This window comes from Bactrocera tryoni, chromosome 3, assembly GCF_016617805.1.
Source record: "Bactrocera tryoni isolate S06 chromosome 3, CSIRO_BtryS06_freeze2, whole genome shotgun sequence".
NCBI classification, from domain to species: Eukaryota; Metazoa; Arthropoda; class Insecta; order Diptera; family Tephritidae; genus Bactrocera; species Bactrocera tryoni.
The window spans coordinates 38,895,164-38,921,332 of NC_052501.1; the positions used below are offsets into that span (position 1 = coordinate 38,895,164).

Here is a 26,169-nt window from a genome sequence, read left to right on the forward strand (position 1 = left end):
CTTTGATCTACAGTCGTACGGAGGGAAAGACGTGGATCACTTCGCAGTAATAATTGTAATGTAATTAATTAATCGCTTTGTACATATCACAAGCCCTCATTCTAAATATTAAACTTCAATTATCTTTTAGTCGTGTCATTACTTGTCAGCTGCCTGCAGAAAAACTCTGGTTGTTTTAAAAGTGTGTCAGCAACAAATAAGTACTTACATCTTGGCAGCTTGTACAAGTTGCACGGAAGCGCCTGCCGAACTCGACAACTGTGTAACGGCGCATTGATAGCAATGCTGCGTTTTTCTACTCACACACATAAATAATTTGTTGTTTTTCTTTTTGTTGTTGTACCGTATTTTTTTTCATAACGAGCACCTAGTTTTCCCGCTGTACAATGTAAGTGAGAGTGCTAAAGTATTTGACGTGGCACAAAAAACTTATTTTCCTTTTCAACTTTATTTTTCCCCTTTTTCCAGCGTTTTTGCCGGCGCGCCAAAGTTTGTCAACTGTCAACTGGCGCAAAATATTTTGCGCAGCAACGAAAGTGGAACAAAAAATTCATTAAAAGAAACACGATATTGCACCGTTATGTACCATCTTCACTTCACTGTAGTATTTATGTATTTTGAGTGTGCATGGAGTGTGTGTGTGTATAGATGCGCGAAGAACTTCAACAATTTTATCCATCCAATTAGACATTATAGAGGAAAGGTGCAACAAAGGCAGTTAGCAAGTTGATTTATCAGAAGAAAGAACTTAAAGAAAATATACGATAAAGCAAAAGCAAATATTTTAAAACTTAATACCCTAGTCAAGTTATAAAATACTTTGCCATTAATTGGTGCGATGGCTTAGCAGCGTAAGGAAGTTTAAAACGTCGTGTCTATTTGTGTGTTCCAGGAAAAATGGCAATTAAGGGGGTTTGGAAGATTCAACTCATTTCAGAGTCACTCTAATTATATGACTAAAAATTATTAAAAGATGTTCTCGAATTGCTAGTAAACTTTCTATACCATAAGTAAAAATGTATGTATTTATGAGTTTGGAAAGCTAGAATTCTACCTTCGTTAGATGATTGAAGGTCAATAAACATTTTCAATTCACTTTCGAGCATCCTTAAATTATTAATTCAATTGTTTATGTTATAAATTACGATTTTTTTAAGTTAAGGTAAGTTAAGCACTAACATGAAGAAATCACACGGATCAAAGGTATACAACTTAGGGTACTTATCGAACGATTTATGGTATATACATAGATATACATATTATTAACACAAATCGATTTCATGGTCAGTTTCCAGTATTTATATTTACAGTCTACCACACCTTCAAGAATTCGCTGTCTTAGTTAATTACGAAATGGACGAACACTTATGAACGGTTTCACAGTCCATACTTAAGTTGTGCCTAAATAAAATCTTAGCTAAATATTGTTGCAAACTGAGTGGTCGTTTGCGTTTCACAGTCAATGCTCAATTTCTATAAAATTTTATTATGATATATGGCAACGTTATGGGCAACATATGTTTTACAAATTTAAACAAGTAAGGAAGGGCTAAATTCGGGTGTCACCGAACATTTTATACTCTCGCACAATAAAGTGATAATCGAGATTTCATTATACGTCATTTACATATTTTTCAAATACCGTATTTTTGTAAAGTTTTATTCCGCTATCATCATTGGTTCCTAATGTATATACTCGTATTATTCAGAAGAGGCATCAGATGGAATTCAAAATAGCGCTATATTGGAAGAAGGCGTGGTTGTGAACCGATTTCACCCATATTTCGTACATGTTATCAGAGTGTTAAGAAAATATTATATACCGAATTTCATTGAAATCGGTCCAGTAGCTCCTGAGATATGGTTTTTGGTTCATAAGTGGGCGAGGCCACGCCCATTTTCAATTTTTTAAAAAAAGCCTGGGTGCAGCTTCATTCTGCAATTTCTTCCGTAAAATTTAGTGTTTCTGACGTTTTTTGTTAGTCGGTTAACGCACTTTTAGTGATTTTCAACATAACCTTTGTATGGGAGGTGGGCGTGGTTATTATCCGATTTCTTCCATTTTGAACTGTATATGGAAATGCCTGAAGAAACGACTCTGTAGAGTTTGGTTGACATAGCTATAGTAGTTTCCGAGATATGTACAAAAACTTAGTAGGGGGCGGGGCCACGCCCACTTTTCCAAAAAATTACGTCCAAATATGCCCCTCCCTAATGCGATCCTTTGTGCCAAATTTCACTTTAATATCTTTTATTTATGGCTTAGTTATGACACTTTATAGGTTTTCGGTTTCCGCCATTTTGTGGGCGTGGCAGTGGGCCGATTTTGCCCATCTTCGAACTTAACCTTCTTATGGAGCCAAGGAATACGTGTACCAAGTTTCATCATGATATCTCAATTTTTACTCAAGTTACAGCTTGCACGGACGGACGGACGACGGACGGACAGACAGACATCCGGATTTCACTCTACTCGTCACCCTGATCACTTTGGTATATATATAACCCTATATCTGACTCTTTTAGTTTTAGGACTTACAAACAACCGTTGTGTGAACAAAACTATAATACTCTCCTTAGCAACATTGTTGCGAGAGTATAAAAATTATAACAGACAATACATAAATTTGCGAGGAAAATTATATCAAAAATTGATGAAAACAACAAAAGAGCCCCAAATTTCATCACTAGCGAGTCGGAGCACCTATGGGAACTGAAGGAAGAGTACTAATCTTAACGAGAATAACAATCGTTTTGAAGTTGTTGAACTCAAAGTGACGATATCACGAAGCTTTACAAATGAAGAAGTGTTGTGAGCAATAGTGTTGCGTTGCTCTTCCTCCACGAGCTTTGTCAGATTGAGCTTGCGATATGACCATATACTTATTAAAGGAATTACACTTTGATCTTGTCTCCAACCTACAATATTCGTCAGATTTGACTGCCAGCGACCTTTTCCCCTTTCTCAGACTCGGAGGGTGACTCGCGGTAGAAAGATTTCACTAGGTTATGATGGAAAAAATATTATTTCGAAGGCTTCACAGCTTTACGCTATTGTCCGGTATCGCAATGTTGGAGTACCGTTGAAACCAGTGTGAATTTTTACTTCAAAAAACTAAAAAAAAAAGTCAAGCGAATATGCTATACAGTAGATTTTCCGCCATATAATTAGTATATGTGGGAACGTATATATGCACCATAATACTAAAAAATCGACACTGCGTTAGGAGCAGAGTAGAGAATAGACGAGTTGAAAGCAAAGTACAAGACAGGCAGATCAAGACCATAGCCCACAGCAGACATCATCTGGCAATAGCATGATTTGAAATAAGCAAACAACAGTAAGCAAGAGTTGCTTTTATTGCAGTAAAAACCTATAAATGTATATTGCTGGCTGTATGATATATAAAAGTTCTTTGATATTCATCTGGTTCATGTCTTTCCTTATGGTGGAATCGGAGGATAACTAAGCACTACTTGACATTAGTTGCCTAACTAAAGTGTCTGCTCGGGGCAAAATGAGAATAAGATTAAAATTTCTATTGAAAGACAATCATTTATATAAATTTCATTTCGCTAGATGGATTAGTTTTACGGTTATGCTGTCGATTTCCAGAGCTTGATTCAGAACACGAGTATTTGAGTAGCACAAAGAATTCCATGAGATCGCGAAATCGTGTCAAAATATGAAAGTGTATGCATAAATGAAGGGAATTTCTTCTTATACGACTATGAGCAAAAAATATTACGACTTTGTTCAAAATTTTAAAATTCATAATCTATGTCGTCCCTTGGCTCAATACACTTGTGCCAACGTTATTTTGAATTCCTGAAACAGTTCTTAAAAGTCAATTTCCGAATAGCCTTCCAATGTCTTCAATTGACACAAAATTATTAGGCTGCGGAACGATATTTGTTGAAAGATGGCGAAAAACTCACGAAGAATCAATGCATTATTATTTTAAGTGTTCTTGCTGGTAAAAATTGACTTAAGGTCGTAACTTTTATGGATACCATAAAAACATAAATAAAATGCTATATTTGCTATCAACTTCACCAGATTTACTTCATGCAAACTTTCTCCAATATTTGACATAACAACATAACGATCCCTTCAGCTAAGTACGTTTAATCGAAAATTCACTAAAGAAAGTTAATATGGGCCAGAGATTGATAGAAATTGGTGAGAGTACGAAATTGTTGTACTACTGTGCCCAAAAAATAAGGTGTGAATTTAAACTGCGCGCGTCGAAGGATTTGGAGAATTATTTTCTTTTTTAGGTTGGTAGTACTCTCAGTCACACTTATGTCAAATTTCATGTCAAAATATTCATTAGTGTTTGAGATACGTGTCATTTTGTGAGCTGCTAAAAGTGAGTTTTCGTTTTTTGCGATGTCGAAATTTGTTGAGCACAGAATTTGCATTAAATTTTGTTTACGGAAACAATTTTCTGCTGCGGATACGTTAAGGATGGTGCAGAAAGCCTTTGGTGATGAAGCTATGTCTAAAAAAAATGTTTGCATGTGGTATAGGGAGTTCCAAGCCGGCCGTGAACGTGTCGAAGACGAAAAGCGTCCAGGGCGACCATCAACCTCAACCGACGAAGCTCACGTTCAACAAATCAAAGATTTGGTGTTGAAAAACCGTCGATTAACAAGTAGATACCTTGCTGATGAAGTTGGCATATCGAAAGGCTCAGCCAATACCATTTTGAAGGATGTTTTGGGCCTCAAGCGCGTCAAATCTCGACTGGTACCGAAAACATTGAATTTTTTGGAAAAAAGGCGACGCGTTGAAGTGTGTGAAACGATGCTTTCCGACTACCAGGGTGTCATGAAACGCATTATAACTGGCGATGAGACTTGGATCTATGCTTACGACCCCTAAACAACCGATCAATCGAGTGAATATCGTGCCAAAAGAGAGCCGAGACCAAAAAAATCGCGCCAAAGTCGCTCAAAAATCAAGGTCATGTTGACTGTTTTCTTCGATTATCGTGGAGTTGTGCATTATGAATTCCTTCCAACCGGTCAAAAAGTCAACAAGGAATATTATTTGAACATTATGCGTCGTTTGCGTAACGCTATCTGCCTAAAAAGCCCGGAATTGTGGAAAGACAATTCTTGGTTTTTACTTCACGATAATGCACCATCCCATACTGCCCTCGTAATTCGTAATCATTTCGCCAAAAACTCAACCCATATCGTTCCGCAACCATCGTATTGACCTGATCTGGCGCCGTGCGACTTCTGGCTGTTCACCTAGCTAAAAAAAGACCGCTCCGGGGACACCGTTTTTATACGATAGAGGAGATTCAAGCCGCAGCGAAGACGGAACTGAAGGCCATCCCGGAAAGTGACTACAACCAGTGTTTCGTAGATTGGAAAATCCGTTGGCATAAGTGCATTTCATCGCGAGGGGATTACTTTGAAGGAGATGAAACTGATTTGGAAGAATAAATAAATAATTTTCAAAATAAATACAATGTCACCTTATTTTTTGGGCACAGTAGTATATTAAAAGCCTAGACAACATTTGATGGCATACAAATAAGCACGATTCAACATTTGATAACATTTTGTTAGAAGTGTTTAATGGTAGCAACAATCTGTAAACTCTAAACGTTGCTGATTACCCCTCCAGCTCAGAAAATATGTATTAATTAATGGTAGACTATTTACCGCTCACTAAGTGTTTTGCAAAATTAACATAAAACAGCTAAAAGCATTAAAATTTCAATCAACTAAATATTTTTTTAATTTTTTTTGTCGCTTTTTTTATGCCAAAATCGATTTCAGCTCAAACCGCACAATACTAACGATGTTTTCGAACGACCACAAGCACCACAAGCGGAAATCGTTTGCCAAAGCGTGCACGAGCGAGTGTAAACGGTTTCATTTGCCCTCTCGACGTGGCGTCACTTTGAGTGGCATTGTGGATTTACGGATTTTCGACAGCGCCGCGCAGCCACTTGTTCGCCCGTGTTCGAATTAAAAGCAATACGCCATACGAGTATGTGTGGCTATGTGGATGCCTACAGCGTGGATACTCGTTTTCGGATATGCGGTCATAATACACTTTTACACAAAATAATAATGCTTTGCGGTTTACGACAGCTGGGTGCTGCCATATTGTTGATTAAAGCTTTGATTACGCGCTAAATTCGTATGTACAAACGAACTCTAACATAGATCGGCACTTTCGCGATTGTTGAAGTGGCAGGAATTTAGGATGGCATAAAGTCTGTTTTAAAGAGAGCTATAGCTATATGTGTTGGAAATGACATAAGAGGAAATCGGTAGATAATAATTTGTAAAATCTGAATTGTTGATCTGACATCGTGTATCGATTCATTTCATTTTGTCCAGATCCTACTGTCCTGGTAAATTCATGAAGATCTGTCATCAGATCTCTAGCGGCACCTCGCAAAGAACTGTCCGCGAATTTATATTACTATCCGCAGATTGAACTTGAATTTACTGTCCTGTCAGATATCCTGAGGCAATTTTTATTAAAAATTAAACATTCTGTCACGCTGAAGCACTTGCAGAGCTCTTCCAATTTCAAACTCCTGTAGATGAGCTATTTCCGCTTAGTGAGTGTTATTACCCCAAATTGAATATTTGCTGCATACAAATGCCATCGATCTCTCACCGGCATATATTGTGACAAAAAAGTAGCCCGAAATTTTTATTTAAATTCCCCAGGTAAATGGTATTTCAAAAAAATGTTTTCTGCTAATTTGGTAGGACAATCTGGGACTATCTTCAATTACTATGCCAAATATGAGAACGATATGTTAACCACTCTGCAGTGCTTCACGATTTTTACAATGGATAAAAATATCGAATAAAGAATTTGTCTCCAATTTTGTATTTCTAACCAAATTTCGTGTGCGAAATCTTTGTGAGTGTTGGAAAAGGCTTACAGTGATTTAGTTTTATCAAAAACACAAGTCTACGAGTGGACAAAGCCTTCAAAGACGCTCGAGAGATCGTTGAAGTCCTGCCTTGTTCTGGAAAACCTTAAAAAAGGATATGGTGTTTGAAAATATTGAAAGATTTTGGTGAATATTTTGGGTATGAAACCCGTTCATGATCGGCTTGTCCCAAAAAAGCTAATTTTTTTCGAAAAGGGTTCCATAAACACGTCTCTTTGGACATGCTTGATCGTGCGAATTTCGATCGAAATTCGGTTTCGACTAGTTTGGACGCGAAATCGCATACCTTATATATTTTTATTTGCATTATACAAATCATTGGTTTTTATTATACCCGGTTTTCCTATAGGGATGATATGAGTTTTAAGAGTCGTTTCGGCTATTTTTAATATGCCATGATCTGTATATTTTTTCAATGTCTCCAGTAATATTTACACTTTGGTCATAGTAAGATATGTACAAGAACGAAGTTTAGAAATTATTCAATTTAATATCAAAATCATCGTTCTCCAATTGCAACTTTTCCTGCGCTTTTGCCATATTATGGTCGCAATAATTTTCCACCTGTGCTCGCCAATCTTCGAATTGTTGAAAATTTCGAGAGTACATTTTCTTTACAAAATATTCAAGTACCAATAAGATGAAGAAGATCTCGAAGGAATGAAAATATTGCTGCCGTTCGGGAGAGTGTTGCTGAAGACCGCAGTTTGCCGATTCCATGACTTTCTCAAGCATTAGGACTGTCTCAAACAGCAAGCTGGCGGATTTTGAGAAAGGATTTCGGCTTGTACTTGTATATATATGAAAATGTTTCAATTTAAGAACTGAAGCCATTGGACTACCGTAAACGTAGTGAATCTGCTGATTGTGCCTCAGATCACATTTTCAAGTTGATAACCATCTTTTCCGATGAAGCTAACTTTCATCTGAGTGATGCTGTAACTTAACAAAGCTATCGATTCCGGTACGAAGAAAATCCAGAAATTATTCTTGAAAAATCATAACATTCACCTAAATTGATAGTTTGGTATGGTTTTTGGTTTGGTGGAATCATCGGTCCGTACTACTCTCAAAATGAAGCTGGTCACACCGTTACTGTCAATGGAGAGCGGTATAGATCGACGATAATTAACTTTTTATGACGGAAAAGAAGAAGTTGATGGTTATAAATTCTGGTTCCAACACGATGGGCCTACGTGCCACATAGCAAAAGTTTGGAAGTTCGATTTTTCAAAAAAATTGCGACACTGAATGGCCTGTAAGAAGTTGTTATTTATGTCATTAGACTACTAGTTGTGGGGTTATTCAAAGTCATGGGTTTCTAGGAATAAGGCAAACTCTTTTCAAGCTTTAGAAAACAATATCGGACTTGGTATTCATGACATACGACTTGATTTAGTGTAAAGAGTACTTGCAAATTAGGTTCATCGATTTTGTTTTTAATAAAGTAGTAGGGAAGGACATTTGAGTGATGTTATAAGACAATTTTATCGATTATTCTTCACATTAAATAAAAAAATTTAATTTCTTTAACAATTAGGGTGATGCTTGTTGAAAGAAAATCTTTTTAGTCTTATTGAAAAACTCGGTACATTATAACTTGTAACAAGCTTTTCGCTTTTGGCAAGCCAGCTTTAGGTTTCAGGTACAAGTTCAACGTTAGTGCAGGGTTGATATCGTTGTCGATCTTTTTACATAACTCGGGCTAGATTAGCAATACGATCTGGAGAGAACAGCTAAACACAACTCTTTTCTAGTATATAGTAAGTAAATTACAGTACTAGAGGTGAAATCGTTGTATTCACCGATGGATCTAAACAGAAATACCAGCTGGCTATTTCTCTAGCAAACAAAGAGGGTTTTCAATCTAATCAGCGTTAGCACGTAGTCTTACTCTAAAATTTTGTCTTTTTTATTACTTCTTTATTAACGGAAATTCCATCGAATGTGTAAAACCTCATTGAGAATGCGCAAAGGACACTAAATCTTCCGAAGAACTTTTCTCTCGAAAACTCGTAAAGTCGACTCATCAGGTGTTGTCATCTTCCATGCCTCTGCATCATATGGCAGGACGACAATAATGAAGGGCCTATAGAGCTTGGTCTTTGTTCGACGAGAGAGGTCTTTACTTTTCAATTGCCTACTCAGTCCGAAGTAGTACTTGTTGGCGACAGTTATTCTGCGTTGGTGTTAGACTCTGATGCTGTTGTTGGTGTTAATCCTGGTTCGAAGATAGACGAAATTATTCAGAATTCAAAGTTATGACTGTGTACTGTGACAGTCGCGAGTGCGACAACTGTTTGTTTGATGACAGGAGATATTTCGTCTTGCCCTCGTTCACTACCGGCCACATTCGCTTCGCTTCCTTATCCTGTCTAGAGAAAGCAAAACTAACGGCGTGGTTGTTAAGGCCAATGTTATCAATATCATCGGCATACGCCAGCTGATGTACATTCTTATGAAAGATTGTACCTGCGTGATTAGGCTCTGCAGCTCGAATTATTATTTCCAGGAGTGGATTAAAGAAGTGGCACGATAGGGAGTCGCCTTTTTTCAAGCGTCGTTTGATATCAAACGGTCCGACTTTTTTAACACGGTTATATAAAATCGGCATTATGCAGGGTGCGCGGAAAATGATGAGCCGCTTGAATCTTATTTTTGCGAATATCCAATTTTTAGCCGGCCGAGACGAGATATCTTCTACGACAACCAATGTTTCAATTAAAAAAAAAATAAATTTGAAAAAAACAAAGGATAAACTTAGACAGATATTTCAAAAAAACAAGTAAGGAAGGGCTAGGTTCGGGTGTCACCGAACATTTTATACTCTCGCATGGTAAAGTGATAATCGAGATTTCATAATACGTCATTTACATATTTTTGAAATGCCGTATTTTTGTAAAGTTGTATTCCGCTATCATCATTGGTTCCTAATGTTTATACTCGTATTATACAGAGAAGGCATCAGATGGAATTCAAAATAGCTTTATATTGGAAGAAGGCGTGGTTGCGAACCGATTTCACCCATATTTCGTACATGTCATCAGGGTGTTAAGGAAATATTATATACCGAATTTCATTGAAATCGGTCTAGTAGTTCCTGAGATATGGTTTTTGGTCCATAAGTGGGCGAGGCCACGCCCATTTTCAATTTTTAAAACAAGGCTGGGTGCAGCTTCCTTCTGCCATTTCTTCCGTAAAATTAAGTGTTTCTGACGTTTTTTGTTAGTCGGTTAACGCACTTTTAGTGATTTTCAACATAAACTTTGTATGGGAGGTGGGCGTGGTTATTATCCGATTTCTTCCATTTTTGAACTGTATATGGAAATGCCTGCAGAAAACTACTCTGTAGAATTTGGTTGACATAGCTATAGTAGTTTCCGAGATAAGTACAAAAAACTTAGTAGGGGCGGGACCACGCCCACTTTTCCAAAAAAATTACGTCCAAATATGCCCCTCCCTAATGCGATCCTTTGTGCCAAATTTCACTTTAATATCTTTATTTATGGCTTAGTTATGACACTTTATAGGTTTTCGGTTTCCGCCATTTTGTGGGCGTGGCAGTGGGCCGATTTTGCCCATCTTCGAACTTTACCTTCTTATGGAGCCAAGGAATACGTGTACCAAGTTTCATCATGATATCTCAATTTTTACTCAAGTTACAGCTTGCACGGACGGACGGACGGACAGACGAACGGACGGACAGACAGACATCCGGATTTGGACTCTACTCGTCGCCCTGATCACTTTGGTATATATAACCCTATATCTGACTCTTTTAGTTTTAGGACTTACAAACAACCGTTATCTGAACAAAACTATAATACTCTCGTTAGCAACATTGTTGCGAGAGTATAAAAACAGGCTGGTTAAATGCGGCTTAGTTACACTCGTGGCCACGCAAAACTTACCACTATACTTTCTACAATTTTTTCTTGGACTTTTTTTTTCGTTCGGGATTTTCTTAAATTTTTTTTTTTGTTTACAAAGGAAACTTAATTATATTATATAATTATAATTATAGTTTTTAATTTATTACTTTTAATGAGTAAAACACAAATTAGTTTTTCTGTGCTTATACAAAATTATTTTTGTATTTGTTTTTTATTTTATTGTTTTTAAAGTGATACACCGATTAAACTGCGTGTTTCAATTAAAAAAAAAATAATAAAAATATTAATTTCAATTATTAAAAAAAAAAATAAATAAAAAAATATAATTTTTTTATCGCATGACAGTCTCTTACATTTCGAGCTCAAATTGTAAAGCTCACTATCTTTCAATTGAATTATCTATAGGTGAATATATTTTGTTTTTAATTTTTAATATTTTTGATTAATAACATGTCAATAACTTATTTCTAAATAAAAAAATTCTATACCGTAAAAAGTACCGCTATAAAGTGTAGTCAAATATGCACAATACTTGTAAATTTTGAATGGTAAGGTTTGCATGGCCACGAGTGTGGGTTTCACGTGGACATATATAGGGATCTGATTATGGCTTAATATGCAAATAATTTTCTTATTATGGCATGATACTGGTGCTGAAGGTCTGCTTGACTCCAGACATTCGACATTCGATAATATTGTTCTTGACTAAAATCCCCGAAAGTTGATGTGTAATTTCAGCTGAACTTTGTAGATAGAAAATACTCACCACTCTACACGAATTACAAAAGATATTTGAATATTCTTCAAATCGTAATTTATTCGGATTCATTACATGCAATAATGATTTAATTTCTTATTGTTTCTTGTGTTACATAATTAAATATATTTAAATCGTTTTCAACGTAAAAGTTTTCACTACTCTTCTCTTCAATACCTTGTCGCCTATAAATACAGAGTAAATAATCTTAATTATATATCATTATAGGTATTTATGTAATGCAAGAAGTTCATTGCATTAAAATATTTCAATTACATGCACTCATACATACCAACTGGTTCATATACATATACGAGTACTTCTTAGTTTAAATTTCGTATAATTTTCACTTTTGCCTACTTTGAAGTAATAATATACAGTTACAATTACAATTACAATTATTGTTTATATGCAAAACTACATTTACATTACGGAAACTTACTTATCTGCTCTCTATGATATTCATATACAGTTATAATTAGGTCAAGATACAATGCCGATAAATGCAAGTCTATTAGTTTATTCGCTATTTTTTTAAATTTTTTTTAATATATTAACCTCAATTTTTTCCATTATACGATTTTGTATTTGTTATTGGTTTTGCTGCTTTTTTGCTCGTCATCTGTGTAAACTTATTGTTTTTTAATTGCTCTCCCTCGCCCTTTCTCTCTCTCTCTCTCTCGCATTTTTTGAAATGTACTTAAAATGCCTGGCGTGTCACTGATTATTACAGTTATTACAGCAGTTCATTAAAAATAATTAAATTTCTTGTTTTTATTGTTGTAAATGAATGAAAATTTCGTAATTAAATGTTTGTGCTTTTTTACGCTTTCGTTTTTTGCGCGAGCTTTCATCGTTTTGGTGGCAATTTTTTCAGCCATCAAATGCGGTCTTCATTTCAATGTTTTTATTGCAGTTTTTACCGCTAGCCAAATAACCGTTCGTTGCGCATTTATTGCCAGCGCAAATTGTTTATTTATTTAATTTTCATTAAAATATTTTTTTCACGCTTTAAAAACAACTCTGAGAATTGGCTGTGGGTGTGTGTGTGTAACGTAACGGCAGATTATTCCCCTAACAACTGCATTGGTCAGACAAATCCGATTTGTGGCTTATACTCAGGGTAGATTTCTCTGCAAAAGAGAAATTCTCAATTCTAAGGAAAAGAAGAACGATACTGCATGGTTCCTCATAGTCTCACGTGGTGTTTAAAATATTTATGATGTGGTGTTTCAGAAAAAGAGTCATAGTTCAAAGTAAAACCGGTAATTCTGCGGTAACTAATCCGTTTGCAGATCTAAGCCAAAGAGAAAAGAGTTGCAAAAGAAAATTTGAAAGTCTACTGGAGAGCAAAGTGGATATCGATTGGCCGTGAAGAGGTAGGGTCTAGTCTATACGTATAATGTGGTTGCTGAAGCGATGGTGACTTGGAACGAAGAAAGATATTACAATACTTGGGAAGATAACTTTTTAGTATCTCCGACCACAACAAAAAATACTGAAGGTTTATGATTTGGAAGTGGAATGACGACAGGTCCAAATTGGAAATTTGGTGTAGTAGAGATTTCTGTGTAAAGAGCTATTTTCATTTGCTAGGAGATACTTCTGATGTTACTCTCCTATCCTTCGGAGGCTCTTTACTTCAACCAGAGTACAGGGTGAAGAACTTGGCTTATACTGCTGTAGAGTAGCAATTCGAAAGACGTGAAGTGGAAATAGCTGGTAAGTGCTTTGCGGGAATATAGGAATATGAGGGGCCTAAGGCAGGGGCTATGTCGATTGCATTCCTTATAATCTGGAACGCTGCATCTCAGAATCTTGTCCTGGCGGTTCTTTCTCTGCTCACATGTCGAGGAAAGAACCATTGGAGAACATGCGCAGTTAGTTGTTCCACGTATGGATCGAATTTAAGATGGAGGGTAGAAGGTGGAGTCTTCTGACGTGAGCCCTCCATCAACTTTAGTTTTAGTAGCGTTTTTTTAGCGGATTTGGTTGCCATCAAGGAAGCAGTATATATACATTTTCGAAATGGAGGTTTTCGGACATTTAGGCATTCACCCCGATAGCCGAGCGACTATACTGGCTTCGACCTCGCTGACTGTGCGTTTGACCTCCTTACCAACAAAATCAAGCTTCCTCCGTATAAGACTTGCTTGGGTGCACAATGAGCTTGCTAAGGATTCACCATTTCCCCACTTTCATCCAATTGGAAGCGAGTCGGTTTTCCGATGTCGTCTTGAGTTCTAGCGTTGTACCAATACAACTTTGATATCCTTCTACCCCAAAGTGAACCGTAAGAGGTACTCTAAAGTACTTGCTTTTAACATAAAGAACCCGGTCACAATTCTATATATTTTCAAAATATTTTGTTGGACGCCCTTTGCCAAAGCTGTAAGGAAGAAGGCGGGATAGAATTATTTTGTAACTTTCTCCTCTATTGTCTGGCTTTTAGCAGACTGAGACTGACATATCTCGGCGAATCTAGCGAAGTGGCTGGGATTGATACTAACCGCCTTAACAAACTTGTGATAACTAAAACCGCTTCGCCGATCTATGAGGATTTGGTGATCCATTTTTAGGAGCTTATGGGTAACACAAAAGATGAAAACTATCCAAGTCAGATCTATCGATTAGGAACAACCCTACGAACTAATCTAACTTAACGTAAGCCCGCTTAGCATAAAAGCAAGTTTCTTCAATGTTTTTCGGGAATCCAAAGAAGACGTTTTCTGAGAGTGTCGAAAGACAACTGTTTGTCGTCTATTTCGATCTCAAAATTATTGTGCTTTTTGAGCAGAAGGTTGGCTACTAATATTAATTTTGCAATATATTTATTTTCCAACAGAAAAACAAGAGGCGATCTCAGCGGGCCCGCAAGAAGAAGTAGTGAGACGGTCCGATTGCGGGGTAGAGAGTATTTCTGCAGATGCAATCTTCATTTGACTGGTAAGATAATTACCTAATATCTACCAAATACCGCAATTACAGCTTTCTTTTCTACATTTTATGAAGTTATATTTAGGATATCGACTTAAAAACGAAGAGAAAAGATCTAAGATAGTACCAAAGAACCCAATATATGATTTTTATTTTCTAAGATTATTTCAAGAAAAATATTATTGACATTATTAAAAAAACGTTTGCGGCGTTAAACATAACATTGAACATAAATCAGTCAAAAGTAAGTAAAAAAAAACCGATAACTTCTGTAAGAATTCAAAAAGACTGTAGAAAATGTCTAGAGCAAGGAAGCAAGGAAACCATGGAGGCTCTCTTGTGCACTTGTCTCGCATTGGCAAGACTACACTGTAAGCATCTGGGATCCCCACGGTATGATAGACTGGAAGAGGTATCGATAGTGAGGCCACAGATTCTGCTTAAATTCGCGTCAAGCACAAAAATCCAAAGGATAACTGCTCCACATGGATCTAGTAACTGAACTCCATCTGGTGTCGATATCCTCGTAAGGTGCCTTAAAATTCAATACACGCTTATACATACGGCGGCTGTTAGACTATTCCCCAGCTTGGGGAGGCCAGTTAAGGATCTGAATTCAGACAACCGAAAATGCTGTTCCGAATTTGCACACCTTTTTAACGAGAAAAAAGCACTACATTCTTGAACTACTCATCCAGAACCGAGTTGCTTAGGTTGAAATTATTTATCAGCCCATAACAACTCAAAAACTTCTTAATCGTTTAACCAATATTTAGTCCCCAGTTGTTTAGTTAAAGAAGTAAAATTCTTTGGTATATTTAAAGGAGACATATCAGAGTTTATTATTATAATATACACATTTTAAAATAGTAGGAGATGTGAAAGTAATATGCTTTCGATTGAGTACGTATTAAAAAAAAAATTTAAAACTAAAAAGTTGTTGAAATTATTTGAATAAACTTTAAAATTCCCAGTTTAAATTGAAAAGTGTGGCGCATTAAGTGATAACACATTTAATTAACTTGCCGACCCAATAAGCATAATTTCCGCATATCGAATATGTCGCGAACAGCGCTATAAATGTTTAACAAAGCTGGAAATGAGGCAACGCTGCACCAAAAATTGGAAACCAGTTATTGAAAGCAAATATTTATTAAATAAATATTTGACAATTTTAGCAGAAATATTCATAATTTACGAAATGCATGCCAATAACCTGAAATCAAAATCACATAGTGACAAATATAATTAATTTATCGCCTTAAATAAATAAAATATGGAGGCTTGCCTTACCAAAAACCAATTGAAGCTTACCACATGCAAATATGGAAGTGATATATGCAGCTCTTTCGTGCTTTTGAATAATTCTGCAAATTATAATCTTTTTAAATTAAACAATTAATTAAAATGGCAAAGCAACAACAAATTTCGAAAATTCGAAATTGATGAAAATGAAATTAGAATAGTTATTGCTGGCATATCCAACGGTGGTTAGGGATTTTCCGCGCTTAGCATGCTTTTCGGCGTCACCTGCGAATCAGTTTTTGTGTGGAAAAGCTTTGTGTATTAAGCAACTAATGCAAACAAAGTGATTATATGCGTTGAACAAAAAAAGCAGATTTCATAATTTAAAGGCAATAAATCAGTGCGCTAAAATGCGAGGCAAATAAATTAAATCTTGTTGTTGTTGTTGTGAAAATAGTTTATCTACTTTTGATTACTTTTAATTAAGTTGTTGAAGTGATTAACAGCGAGCCGCCGCATTTGCGCCGTGGCGTATACGCAACTTTTTTGCACTGCCACAGGCGAGCGCATACTATGCCGCGTACATATGTGCATATCGTCACCTAAAATGCAAAATAACGTAACATCACTTTTTATAAGTTTGCTAGCGAAGGAAAAACGATATAACAGAAACCACGCATATTGAAACAAAATTTGTGTTTTGGTTATAAAATGGTTATATACCGGATATATTGGGCAGCGGAAGCTTAAACGTTTATGCTACATGTAAGCAATAAAAAATTCAATTTTGAATATTTGATGATACGCTGTTTTGCATTTTAAGTAACGATATATGTTTAAATATGCAAATATGCTCACACACACACTCACACTAATGTTTGTCCAAAGGCCTGTGTGCAAATGGAAAAGCGCATTTATGCATATTTTTTAATAAATTATTTCACATGCATTTTTGTCTGTTTGTATCAACGCTTTGCAATTGGCGTGTATTGCCAGCTATGAATGCGCAATTTCAGCATTTGTTACATAATGAATTCGCTGCACTTTCGCTGCATAATTTAAACATTTCAAATAAAGCAATAAATCGTGTGTGTTTGTAATTTGTTTATAATTTTTTCTATGTGTTTGTTGTTTGCTATGAATTACGGTTATAAGCCTAGTTTATTTAACGTTACTTCTCATGAAATTAAATTATTTGTCTGTACTCAGTTTCAATCGTTTATTATATATATACTTAAATATATGCAAATATACTTTCATATGATTTTTTGTTGTAATTTTCACCTAGTTCTCCAGTTGCCAGTGTTTCATTATCGTCTTAGTAGTAATTAATTATTGATACAATACTGCTTCAAATATAAATAAACGGTATAATTTGCTTTATATCGCATATAAGTACCGCTAAATATGTATACATTTATCCTATACATGCATATCAGTTGATATACTAACACTTATCTGCAAAGATTTCTATAGTCGGTAGCCTCATTATGCTTTGCGCTTCACCATTCTGCAATGAAGTGACGCCAAATAATAATTTATGCAAGCTCGAAACTCGAAACTCAAAAATAAATATTGAATTTTAAATTTTATCATACAGTTATTGAAAGCTTTCTATTGGCTTTTTCTAGTTGTGAGTTTCTGACTTTCGACTTAGCACTAAATTTGTGTTTCATTTATTTCATATTTTCAGCTCTTTTCTGAATGTGTTGGTGTGCAGGTTTTTATATATGTATGTGTGTATGGAAGGACTATGGTCTATGCAGTTTCTATTTGACTAAGCTTATGAATATGTTCGTGGAACGGTGTGGATATCTGTGTACGTTTGACGTTGTTATTTCTTTGGAAGTTTGATTTGTTGCAGGATATGCCTAGGCGTTGCATTTTACATCGACCGAATGTTGGCGATCCAGTGGCTGCAAAAAGAGAATTAAATAAAAATGGAATTTGAGAATTGATGGCATAAAGCATGTTTGTGAAAAAAAATGTTGTCTGGAAATACTGATGTGTAAATTACCAATTTTCATAAAATCAAATGTCAAGGACTCAGTCAGGTTTTCCCAATCACAAGGTATTTTTTTTTTTGGAGTTTAAGCTGAGATTTGATGTGAGATTGTATCATTTGAATCCTAGTCTCATGGGACGAATTCGGCTACAACGACGGCTGAGTGTCCCACAACTCTTTATCTTTGCCAAATGGAATCATTTTTACATCATGAATAGGGTATATTAACCTTGTCATTAAATTTGTAATGTTCACAAGGAAATCACATAAAAATATACGTAAAAGATCAGAGTGATGAGCTAAGTTGATTTGTGAATTTGTCCATTTGTCTGTATATATGTATGCGTCCACCTTTCTTCGCCAGGAAGACGATACAGATCACAACTTGTGAGTTCTAGCTTTCAGCTGATGGGCCAGTCCGTGCTTTCTATGGAGCAAGTTCGCCCGGAGAAGTCCAATATATATACCGATCACGAGTCTAAGTCACATATTCTTCTCCACACTTGCATACTCTGTGGTATTTGTATATTATTTTCTGATTGAATTATATTAATTCAAATGTCTTTTGAAAACCGGACTACCCGTCCAAATATAATACTAATATTATCAGAATGTCATGTTTTCTCAAGATATCTAAACTTTTGCTGAAGTTATCGTTCGAATAAGCATGTAAACAGATACGAGGGCTGCTATATATATTCTGGCCTAGGGCAACACTAAGTGTTGCCAGGTGCAATCTGATATTTCCACTGGAAAGTTTGACATTTTTTAGCATAACATCACTCAGAACGTTTTGTCATTTAATCGTGACTTGTTTTATTTACAGGGAATTAAAAAATTCATCTCGGCCAAAAAATGGAATTAACTCGTGAACATTTTCGTGCGATCATTTTTCACAACTTTCGATGTGGATTATCACGACAAGAGTGCATCGATGAACTAAAATCTTTGTATGGCTATGAAGCACCATCCTACAGCACTGTGAAAAACTGATACAACGAATTCAATCGTGGCCGACGCTCGCTCAAACACGAATTCCGTGAAGGTCGTCCAAAAACAGCCGTTGTGCCAGAAAACATCGATGCCGTACGTGAACTCATAATGCAAGACCGTCATGTAACATACCTTTAGATAGAGGCATGCCTATGCATTTCTCCCACCAGCATACATTCGATATTGCATGAACACCTCGTCGTAAAAAAGGTTTGTTCTCGTTGGATCCCGGACAATTTGACAATCGCTCAAAAAAAGGCTCGTGTGGATTGGTGTAAAGAAATGCTGAAAAAATATGATCGCGGTGCTTCAAAAGACGTTTATAAGATCGTCACAGGTGACGAATCATGGATCTATGCGTATGAGCCCGAAACAAAACAGCAATCGACAACAAAAAAACATTTTCATCATGATATCTCAATTTTTACTCAAGTTACAGCTTGCACGGACGGACGGACAGACAGACATCCAGATTTCGACTCTACTCGTCACCCTGATCACTTTGGTATATATAACCCTATATCTGACTCTTTTAGTTTTAGGACTTACAAACAACCGTTATGTGAACAAAACTATAATACTCTCCTTAGAAACATTGTTGCGAGAGTATAGAAACTGAGGGACTAGTTCGTATATATACAGACAGATAGGCGGACAGACAGATGGACACGGCTAAATCGACTCAGCTCGACATACTGATCATTTATATATGTATATACTTTATAGGGTCTCCGACGATTCCTTCTGGGTGTTACAAACTTCGTGACAAACTTAATATACCCTGTTCAGGGTATTAATTCTGTATCCTCCCATTTTAATTAAAATGTCGAATATTCTCCTGACAGATTCTTGGAAAAAAGAAATTTTAGTACAGTAGTTAAGTAACATTTTCAGAATAATATTCATTTCATATTTCAAACCATCACATTCCTCAATATGTATGTATATTAATTTTCTTATTTCTTAACCTATCTCGTCTTCAGCGAAACTTTTTGAAAGGGCGCTACTTGTCTTAAAAACTGTACTGCACTGTGCATATATTTCATATTTTCCACAAGAAATGTTCTTTTGATAAAGTAGTTAGGTTAATTAGTTAGGTTGGTTAGCGTTTGAGCCTCTTAGAAGTTTGTTGAGGCGGCTAATATCATTTATAGATTGAAAATTCCCTCCTTCTTCCAAATAATTTTAACAGCTTACGTCCACCATATTACTTTAATACTCTTGCAACCAGTTGCTACAGAGTATTACAGTTTTGTTCAGCTAACGGTTGTACGTATTATCTAAAACTAATCGACATAGATATAGGGTTATGTATATGCACAAGGTGCGTTCCAAAGTAAACAAGACTTTTGAATCTAGCGCCCCTGGTGGCGCCTGATGATTTAGAATCCGCTCTCTTTATCGATTGTTCAGTGAGAATTTCATGACATTTCATCATGACATTGGAAGTGGAGTTATTGCGTTTTAAGTGTCAGTATGTATGTGTTATCGTTGCGAAAATGAGCTTCGAACAAAGAGCCAACATTAAATTTTGTTTTAAAATTGATAAAACTTTTACCGAAACGTTTCAATTGATGAAACAAATTTATGGCAATGATTGGCTTCCCGTATCAGAATGCACGAGTGGTTTCAATGTTTTCAAAGTGGTGGTGAGAACATAAATGATAATCAATATGTGGGCCAATCAAAATCCGTGATCACCAGAAATTCCATTGAAACTGTGCGTGAATTCATAAAAATCAGCCGAAATCATCATTGAAATTCGCGGAAATGGAATTAGACATATCCAAAACATCGACTTACGGCATTTTGGCCGAACATTTGGGCTTACGAAAGGTGTGTGCAAGATTTGTTCCGCACAAATTGGCACAAATTGTATATAAATGATCAGGATAAGCAGCGTCTATGTTATTAAAGAAAAAAAAAAGGTTTTCTTTTGATCCATATGTGGCTTTTGACAACACAAATGACCAGCTTATCACAGCTATTCAAATGAGATGATAATCTGTTAGATGCTATACCATAAAGAAACTTTAAAATTAAATTGGATAATTTATTTTCATTCTATGATTCTCCGTATCTGTGTGTAAGCTGAGACCTATGTACACAGACTGACTTCATTTAATGCATTCAATTGATCTCTTTGCTCACTTGGGAGAAAAAAGCCTTTTATTTTTCCAATATTTGCTGAATATTAAACATCGGCTTAATCGCAGACTTTCTCAACTGTGGAACAATCACACAATGTGAAAGTTTAAATTATTTTCTGATATCTGAATCATTGATCTTTGTCACTTTTTGATTATTTTTACTCGTACTGAACAATATACAATATGTTTTGCTAAATTATTCAACTGTTTGCCGCCAGAGGGCACACAACTCCCTATGATTTACAAACTCATCTATTTTGTGGCCTAACCTCTTTCCTTAATTATGCCGTGCACACAATTTATGGTTATCAAATGCAATATGAAATCACATAAGAATATTAAACGAACACACTCCTTCACACGAGCTGCGCCACGCAGGCACACACATGTATGGCGGTGCGGTTGGCGGGCGGTCACAGTGCAGTTAGTTAACGTCGAGTCGGTAATTTTCGAAATCAACAAAGCGTGAAAGCATAAAATCACACAGCATCCCGCCAAATGCAAGCAGAAAGCGGAAAAAGAAAATAAATACAGAAACTAGGAGAGCCGTTATAAATAAATATCGCATATAAATGTGTGCTGCTGCATATAGAAAGGAATTAGCAGTGTGCAGTGAAGCTCCTCTCGCTAGTTGTATGGATGCAGTTGCATAATGGATACGCATCCCAAGCGACAACTATGATACTCGCATACAGTTGTGTTGGAAATAATGGCATTAGGTCTATAAGAAAAAGCTTCGCAGACTTGTTGACATAATGATATTGGAAATGACCAGAGTTTATATTTTATACTAACTCTAAAGACATTTTCATTAACGCTTTTCGAAAGTTCCAAGAAGGAGCATAAGAATTTCAAGAATTTCTTCCGAAAGATAGTGTCCTAGTAGAAAGGTTTAAAGAAGATTACAGTTGCTTCCGTACTATTCTAATAACTTGATAGAAATCCTCTCGGAGAACTCGGGCAGATCGCGGCATACATGACCCATCATGAAGAGGAGATAAATTGTGGCCAGAGGACAAAAACCACTATTTTGGTTCGGATGCAAGCTCGAGACAGTCTGTCTGAAGAAGCTTAGAAACAAGTTAATTTCTAACAGATTGTAATTTGCAATTTTCTGATTGCAGGCTGAAGAAAAATTGCGCTCTTCATCTAAAAATTGAGAGTTTTAATAACGACATTTTCTCTTCGATTTGTGAACTTTAGAAATACCTCATGGCACTCAAGATAAGCCCATTCGAAAGCTTCTTGTATGGGCCATGAATTTGTTCAAAGTATTCAAGTCCTTGGGACCTGATAACGTTAAATCTGGGAAACTTCAGCGAACAGTTGTCGTATAGTCTTCTTCGTCTTTAACTGTATTAGATTAGATCATGTTTCCAAAGCTTGGAGCCAAGTGAAGGCGACGTTTAACCTAAAAGCAGTTTGATTCTCGTCTGGTCTTTTAGCGTATGGAATTATAATTGTTAACACCTCACTTATGATTAGGTAACACCTCACTTATGATCTTTTTGCGGCGGAACTGTTAGGTGTATTTCGGAAAGTATGGTGTTTTCTTTATTGTTTGTTGAATAGTAATGGATGATCTATTAAAAAACTGGAAGGACAAGGCTGTAGGTCTTTAAAGGACAAAGCTGTCGGTCTGTAATAACGACAATGCTTTTATGACAAATATATAATTCGTAGATATCGTCTATGAGCTAATCCAAGACTATCACAACTTAGACTTTGAGCTCAGGTTGAAGCATCTCGGTAGTCATACCTTCTGCGAAGTAGCCGAATCGACTGGAAGTCACATTTATGCTAGCCACCTGTACAAATTTGTGACAGTCTCCAGCTCTTTGTTGATATGAGACGGTCTTTTCAATCCATACCTAAGACTTTTTGAAACCACAACTGACTGGCATTGTTAACTGTTCAAGTGGAATCCTATGTGTCTCTCATTACCTAACTTGCTAACTTAACCTCGCCTTGTGTCACCAGCCTTTTGCCTTGTTCTTAACTTGTATATCTCAGTTTCGATCAGAGTGCATAATTTTTAACCAGGACTATATACATATATGTATATAGATATATATTTATAAATTTGTCGTGCATAATGTTTAATAATTTAAGCATCTGTTGGTGCAGAAAGTAAAATGGCGCCTATAGTATATAATATTCGTATACTCGTACTAGAGCTGGTTGCTCTGGTTGTTTAGAGCTAATACCTTACCCCACAGCGTGGGTGGAATGTCAATAAATCACGTGGTCTGATATTATAAGCAATTTACCTTTTAACTTTCAGCGACATCGGTGGCTCTAGTTGATGAACTGCGAGCGCAATGCATCATTATTACTCTTATTACTGTTGCCACCTGGAGTGATGCTTTAGTTTTACCGTTTTCTTGTTTTTTATTATATCGCTGTTGCCTTGTAGATGTGAGTGTGTGTGTGGGTGCATGATGTTGGATACGCTGTCGGCCGCAGTGTGAGTTGGCCCATGTGTGTTGTTGTAGCGCCGTTTAATATCCTGTGGCATCGAACAGATCGGGCAGCACCAGGGGCGGACAGTTGTGCGGACTACAGGTGACGCGCGGCGTGTCATCGCTCGTCGACCCATCTATGCACACACATTGCAGGCAATTTCCGGTATCCTGTGGCAGTACATCGCCGATTTTGTATAGCGTGCCTGCAAAGTACACAAATAGAAAATATAAATGAGTGCAACGAATAGCGAAGTTGTGGGATTGGTACGAGTATGCTGAGTCCCCGGCTGCCGGGATTGATGGCGGCTGATCGGCAAGTGTTAATGTATTTTCTGTGTGTGTGCCCCCAACGTATATTTGTATTAGTGTAGTCATGCATTTTAACGCTCGGTGCAAATAGTAAACGAATGTCTGTTAAGTAGAGCGGAAAATTCACACTCACTCAGGCAGGCCAACCGAATACAAATGAACAGAAAACATGCAGGTAATATAAATATTGTGCACTGCTATACGAGTATGTCCATCGGGTATTACAGTGCTACTTTTAGAGTAAGTAGACTATATGAATACATTACGGTAGGCGCTCATGAAGTGGAAGGACTGAAAACTGTGTGTGATTAACATCTACATGTATTTCCTGGAGCTTATAACAGTCAGAAAGCAGTTATTTCGATGCTAAGGGGCGATCTGAATGGCTTCAAAACGAAGCTGACAAGCAGCGAGATACCGCTCACTTTTCTAATATAATTAGTGTATAGTGCAAATGCTTAACTCGAAATAGATGTTTGCTCTCTTACTCATAGTATACTCTAATTTGAAACCCATTCAGTAGCGAGGCAAAGTTCAACGAAACTCGACCCCTGATTTGAGTTAAAGTATAGTCTTGTGTGGCTTATAATTTAACATTGTACTAGTTTTTATTCGTTTTAGTTTTTTTAGGATGTGATGAATATCTCGAATAACCTTAACGAAATGAAATGAGTATAATGTTTTCAATATCCATCGAAAAAGGGTCAAGGAGAAAAAAACCCTTTCCTACGATAATAGAACGTTCGTACTCAGATTTGTATCCGATCAAGGTTAATTGCTAAAACTGCATAGGCAGGGAGGCGTTGGTTTCAGAATTGTATCGTTAGAGGGTACTTAAAGAATGTCGGCTAATAGCATGGCAATAGAGCTTATACATAGCGTGTAACTTGTTTATACATTCGAAGTCCCCGGACCAAACGTCATCACACCTGCGTATTTTGAGAGTGCAGTACATATATTTGCAGTTACCAACTGTTTTCGATTTTAGCGTATCCTTGAGGCTTAAAGTTTATTACGAAGGCTGAAAAGATGTCATGTCATCGTCAAGTATTTTATATTCAGAATCCTTCCTGGTCTCCTGCAAAGGGAGTTCGGTTAGTAGTGCTCTGCAAGTTATTGAAAAAGGACATTTTTCTGGATTTTGGTAGATAAAGATCTAATAAAGAAATTCAAGAAAAGTGGTTTCCGGGTGACTCCTATACACAGTCCCTTATGGTAAGAGACAACTTTGGGAAGGCAATTGGAAAGTGTTAGGGTATCTTTCAAAAAGAGGTACATTGATAGGTGAATTGATAGGGATATGTAATTTTTTCAATAGCCCTTTTTTGACAGATCATGTATGAGCTGTGTCCAACTGTTATGTTATTTTAGTTTAGTATTGCGCGGCATATCATCATGGAAAGCGTTTACAAATCGTTCAACTGTATTACTAATATTCACGTTTTTTAAAGAAAGTGTTTCACTCCCTTCGCTCAACTTTTGGTCAAGATAATCGGCCTATTGAGCATACTATTCGCAACATCATCACCTATCTTGAGACCCAGCATTCATTATTGGATAATATTCGACCACACAGAATATGTCTAGCTCGCAGTGAAGAAAGTATATACAGCCGTAGATGAGAGTGTACACGAAGACCGTGGAGAGCCGATTCGGCGCGTTCGCAGCAACTCGGACTGATGAATGGAACGACTTGACGCATTTAACGTCAATATCTTAAACTAACAGTGTACAAAATACAACTTGTGAAAGGAATTGAAGCCGATCGACCGTCTCAAGCGGCATCGCTTCGCTCTATGGGCTCTTGAAAAGTTCCAAGATGATTCGACGTTTTCGAACCAAATTTTGTTCAGCGATTAGACACATTTATAGCAGAATGGGTATGTAAATAAGCAAAATTGCCACCTTTGGAATGAAGAGGAACCTGAAGAGATACAATAGCTGCCGTTTCATCTAGAAAAGGCAAAGGTTTGCTGTGGTTTGTGGGCCGGTGAAACCATCGGTTCATATTTGTTCAAAAATAATGCCCGTGTCAATAGATATCGTTATCGCGTCATGATAACCGACTATTTGATGCCTGAAATTGAAGCTCGTGATCTCGACGACACTTGGTTTCAAAAAGACAATGCCACTTCTCATACAGCGCACCAATCCATTGATGTACTGAGAGAACACTTCGGTCAGCAGATAATTTCACATTTTAGGACTTTCGATTGGCCACCTAGATCCTGTGATATCGCACCGTTAGACTTATTCCTGTGGGTATGTGCAAAGTCTAAAGTCTATGCGGACAACCCCGCTTCAATTCAGGCCTTGGAGCAAAATGAAAAGCGTGTCATTCGCTAGTTACAAGTCGAAATGCTCAAACAAGTCATCGAAAATTGGACTCAATGAACAGATGGACCATCTGAGACGTAACTGCGGCTAACTTTTGAAAGAGATAATCTGGAAACGGAAAATATAATGTTATATGT

At 36.6% G+C, this 26,169-nt stretch overlaps 1 protein-coding gene across 2 annotated transcripts in view; it reads right to left on the bottom strand.

Annotated features, from left to right (window-relative positions):
* Nucleotides 1–11,631: 11,631 nt before the first annotated feature.
* The window catches only part of LOC120771006 (myb-like protein Q), a 113,843-nt gene continuing 99,305 nt past the window's right edge, over nt 11,632–26,169 (bottom strand). For both annotated transcript variants that reach the window (XM_040098768.1, XM_040098767.1), the window contains exons 7-8: nt 23,192–23,589; nt 11,632–17,689 (exon numbers count right to left, since the gene is read on the bottom strand). In XM_040098768.1, the coding sequence (XP_039954702.1) occupies nt 23,423–23,589 (167 nt within the window). In that variant the 3' untranslated portion in view covers nt 11,632–17,689; nt 23,192–23,422. The remainder of the gene's footprint in view (nt 17,690–23,191; nt 23,590–26,169) is intronic.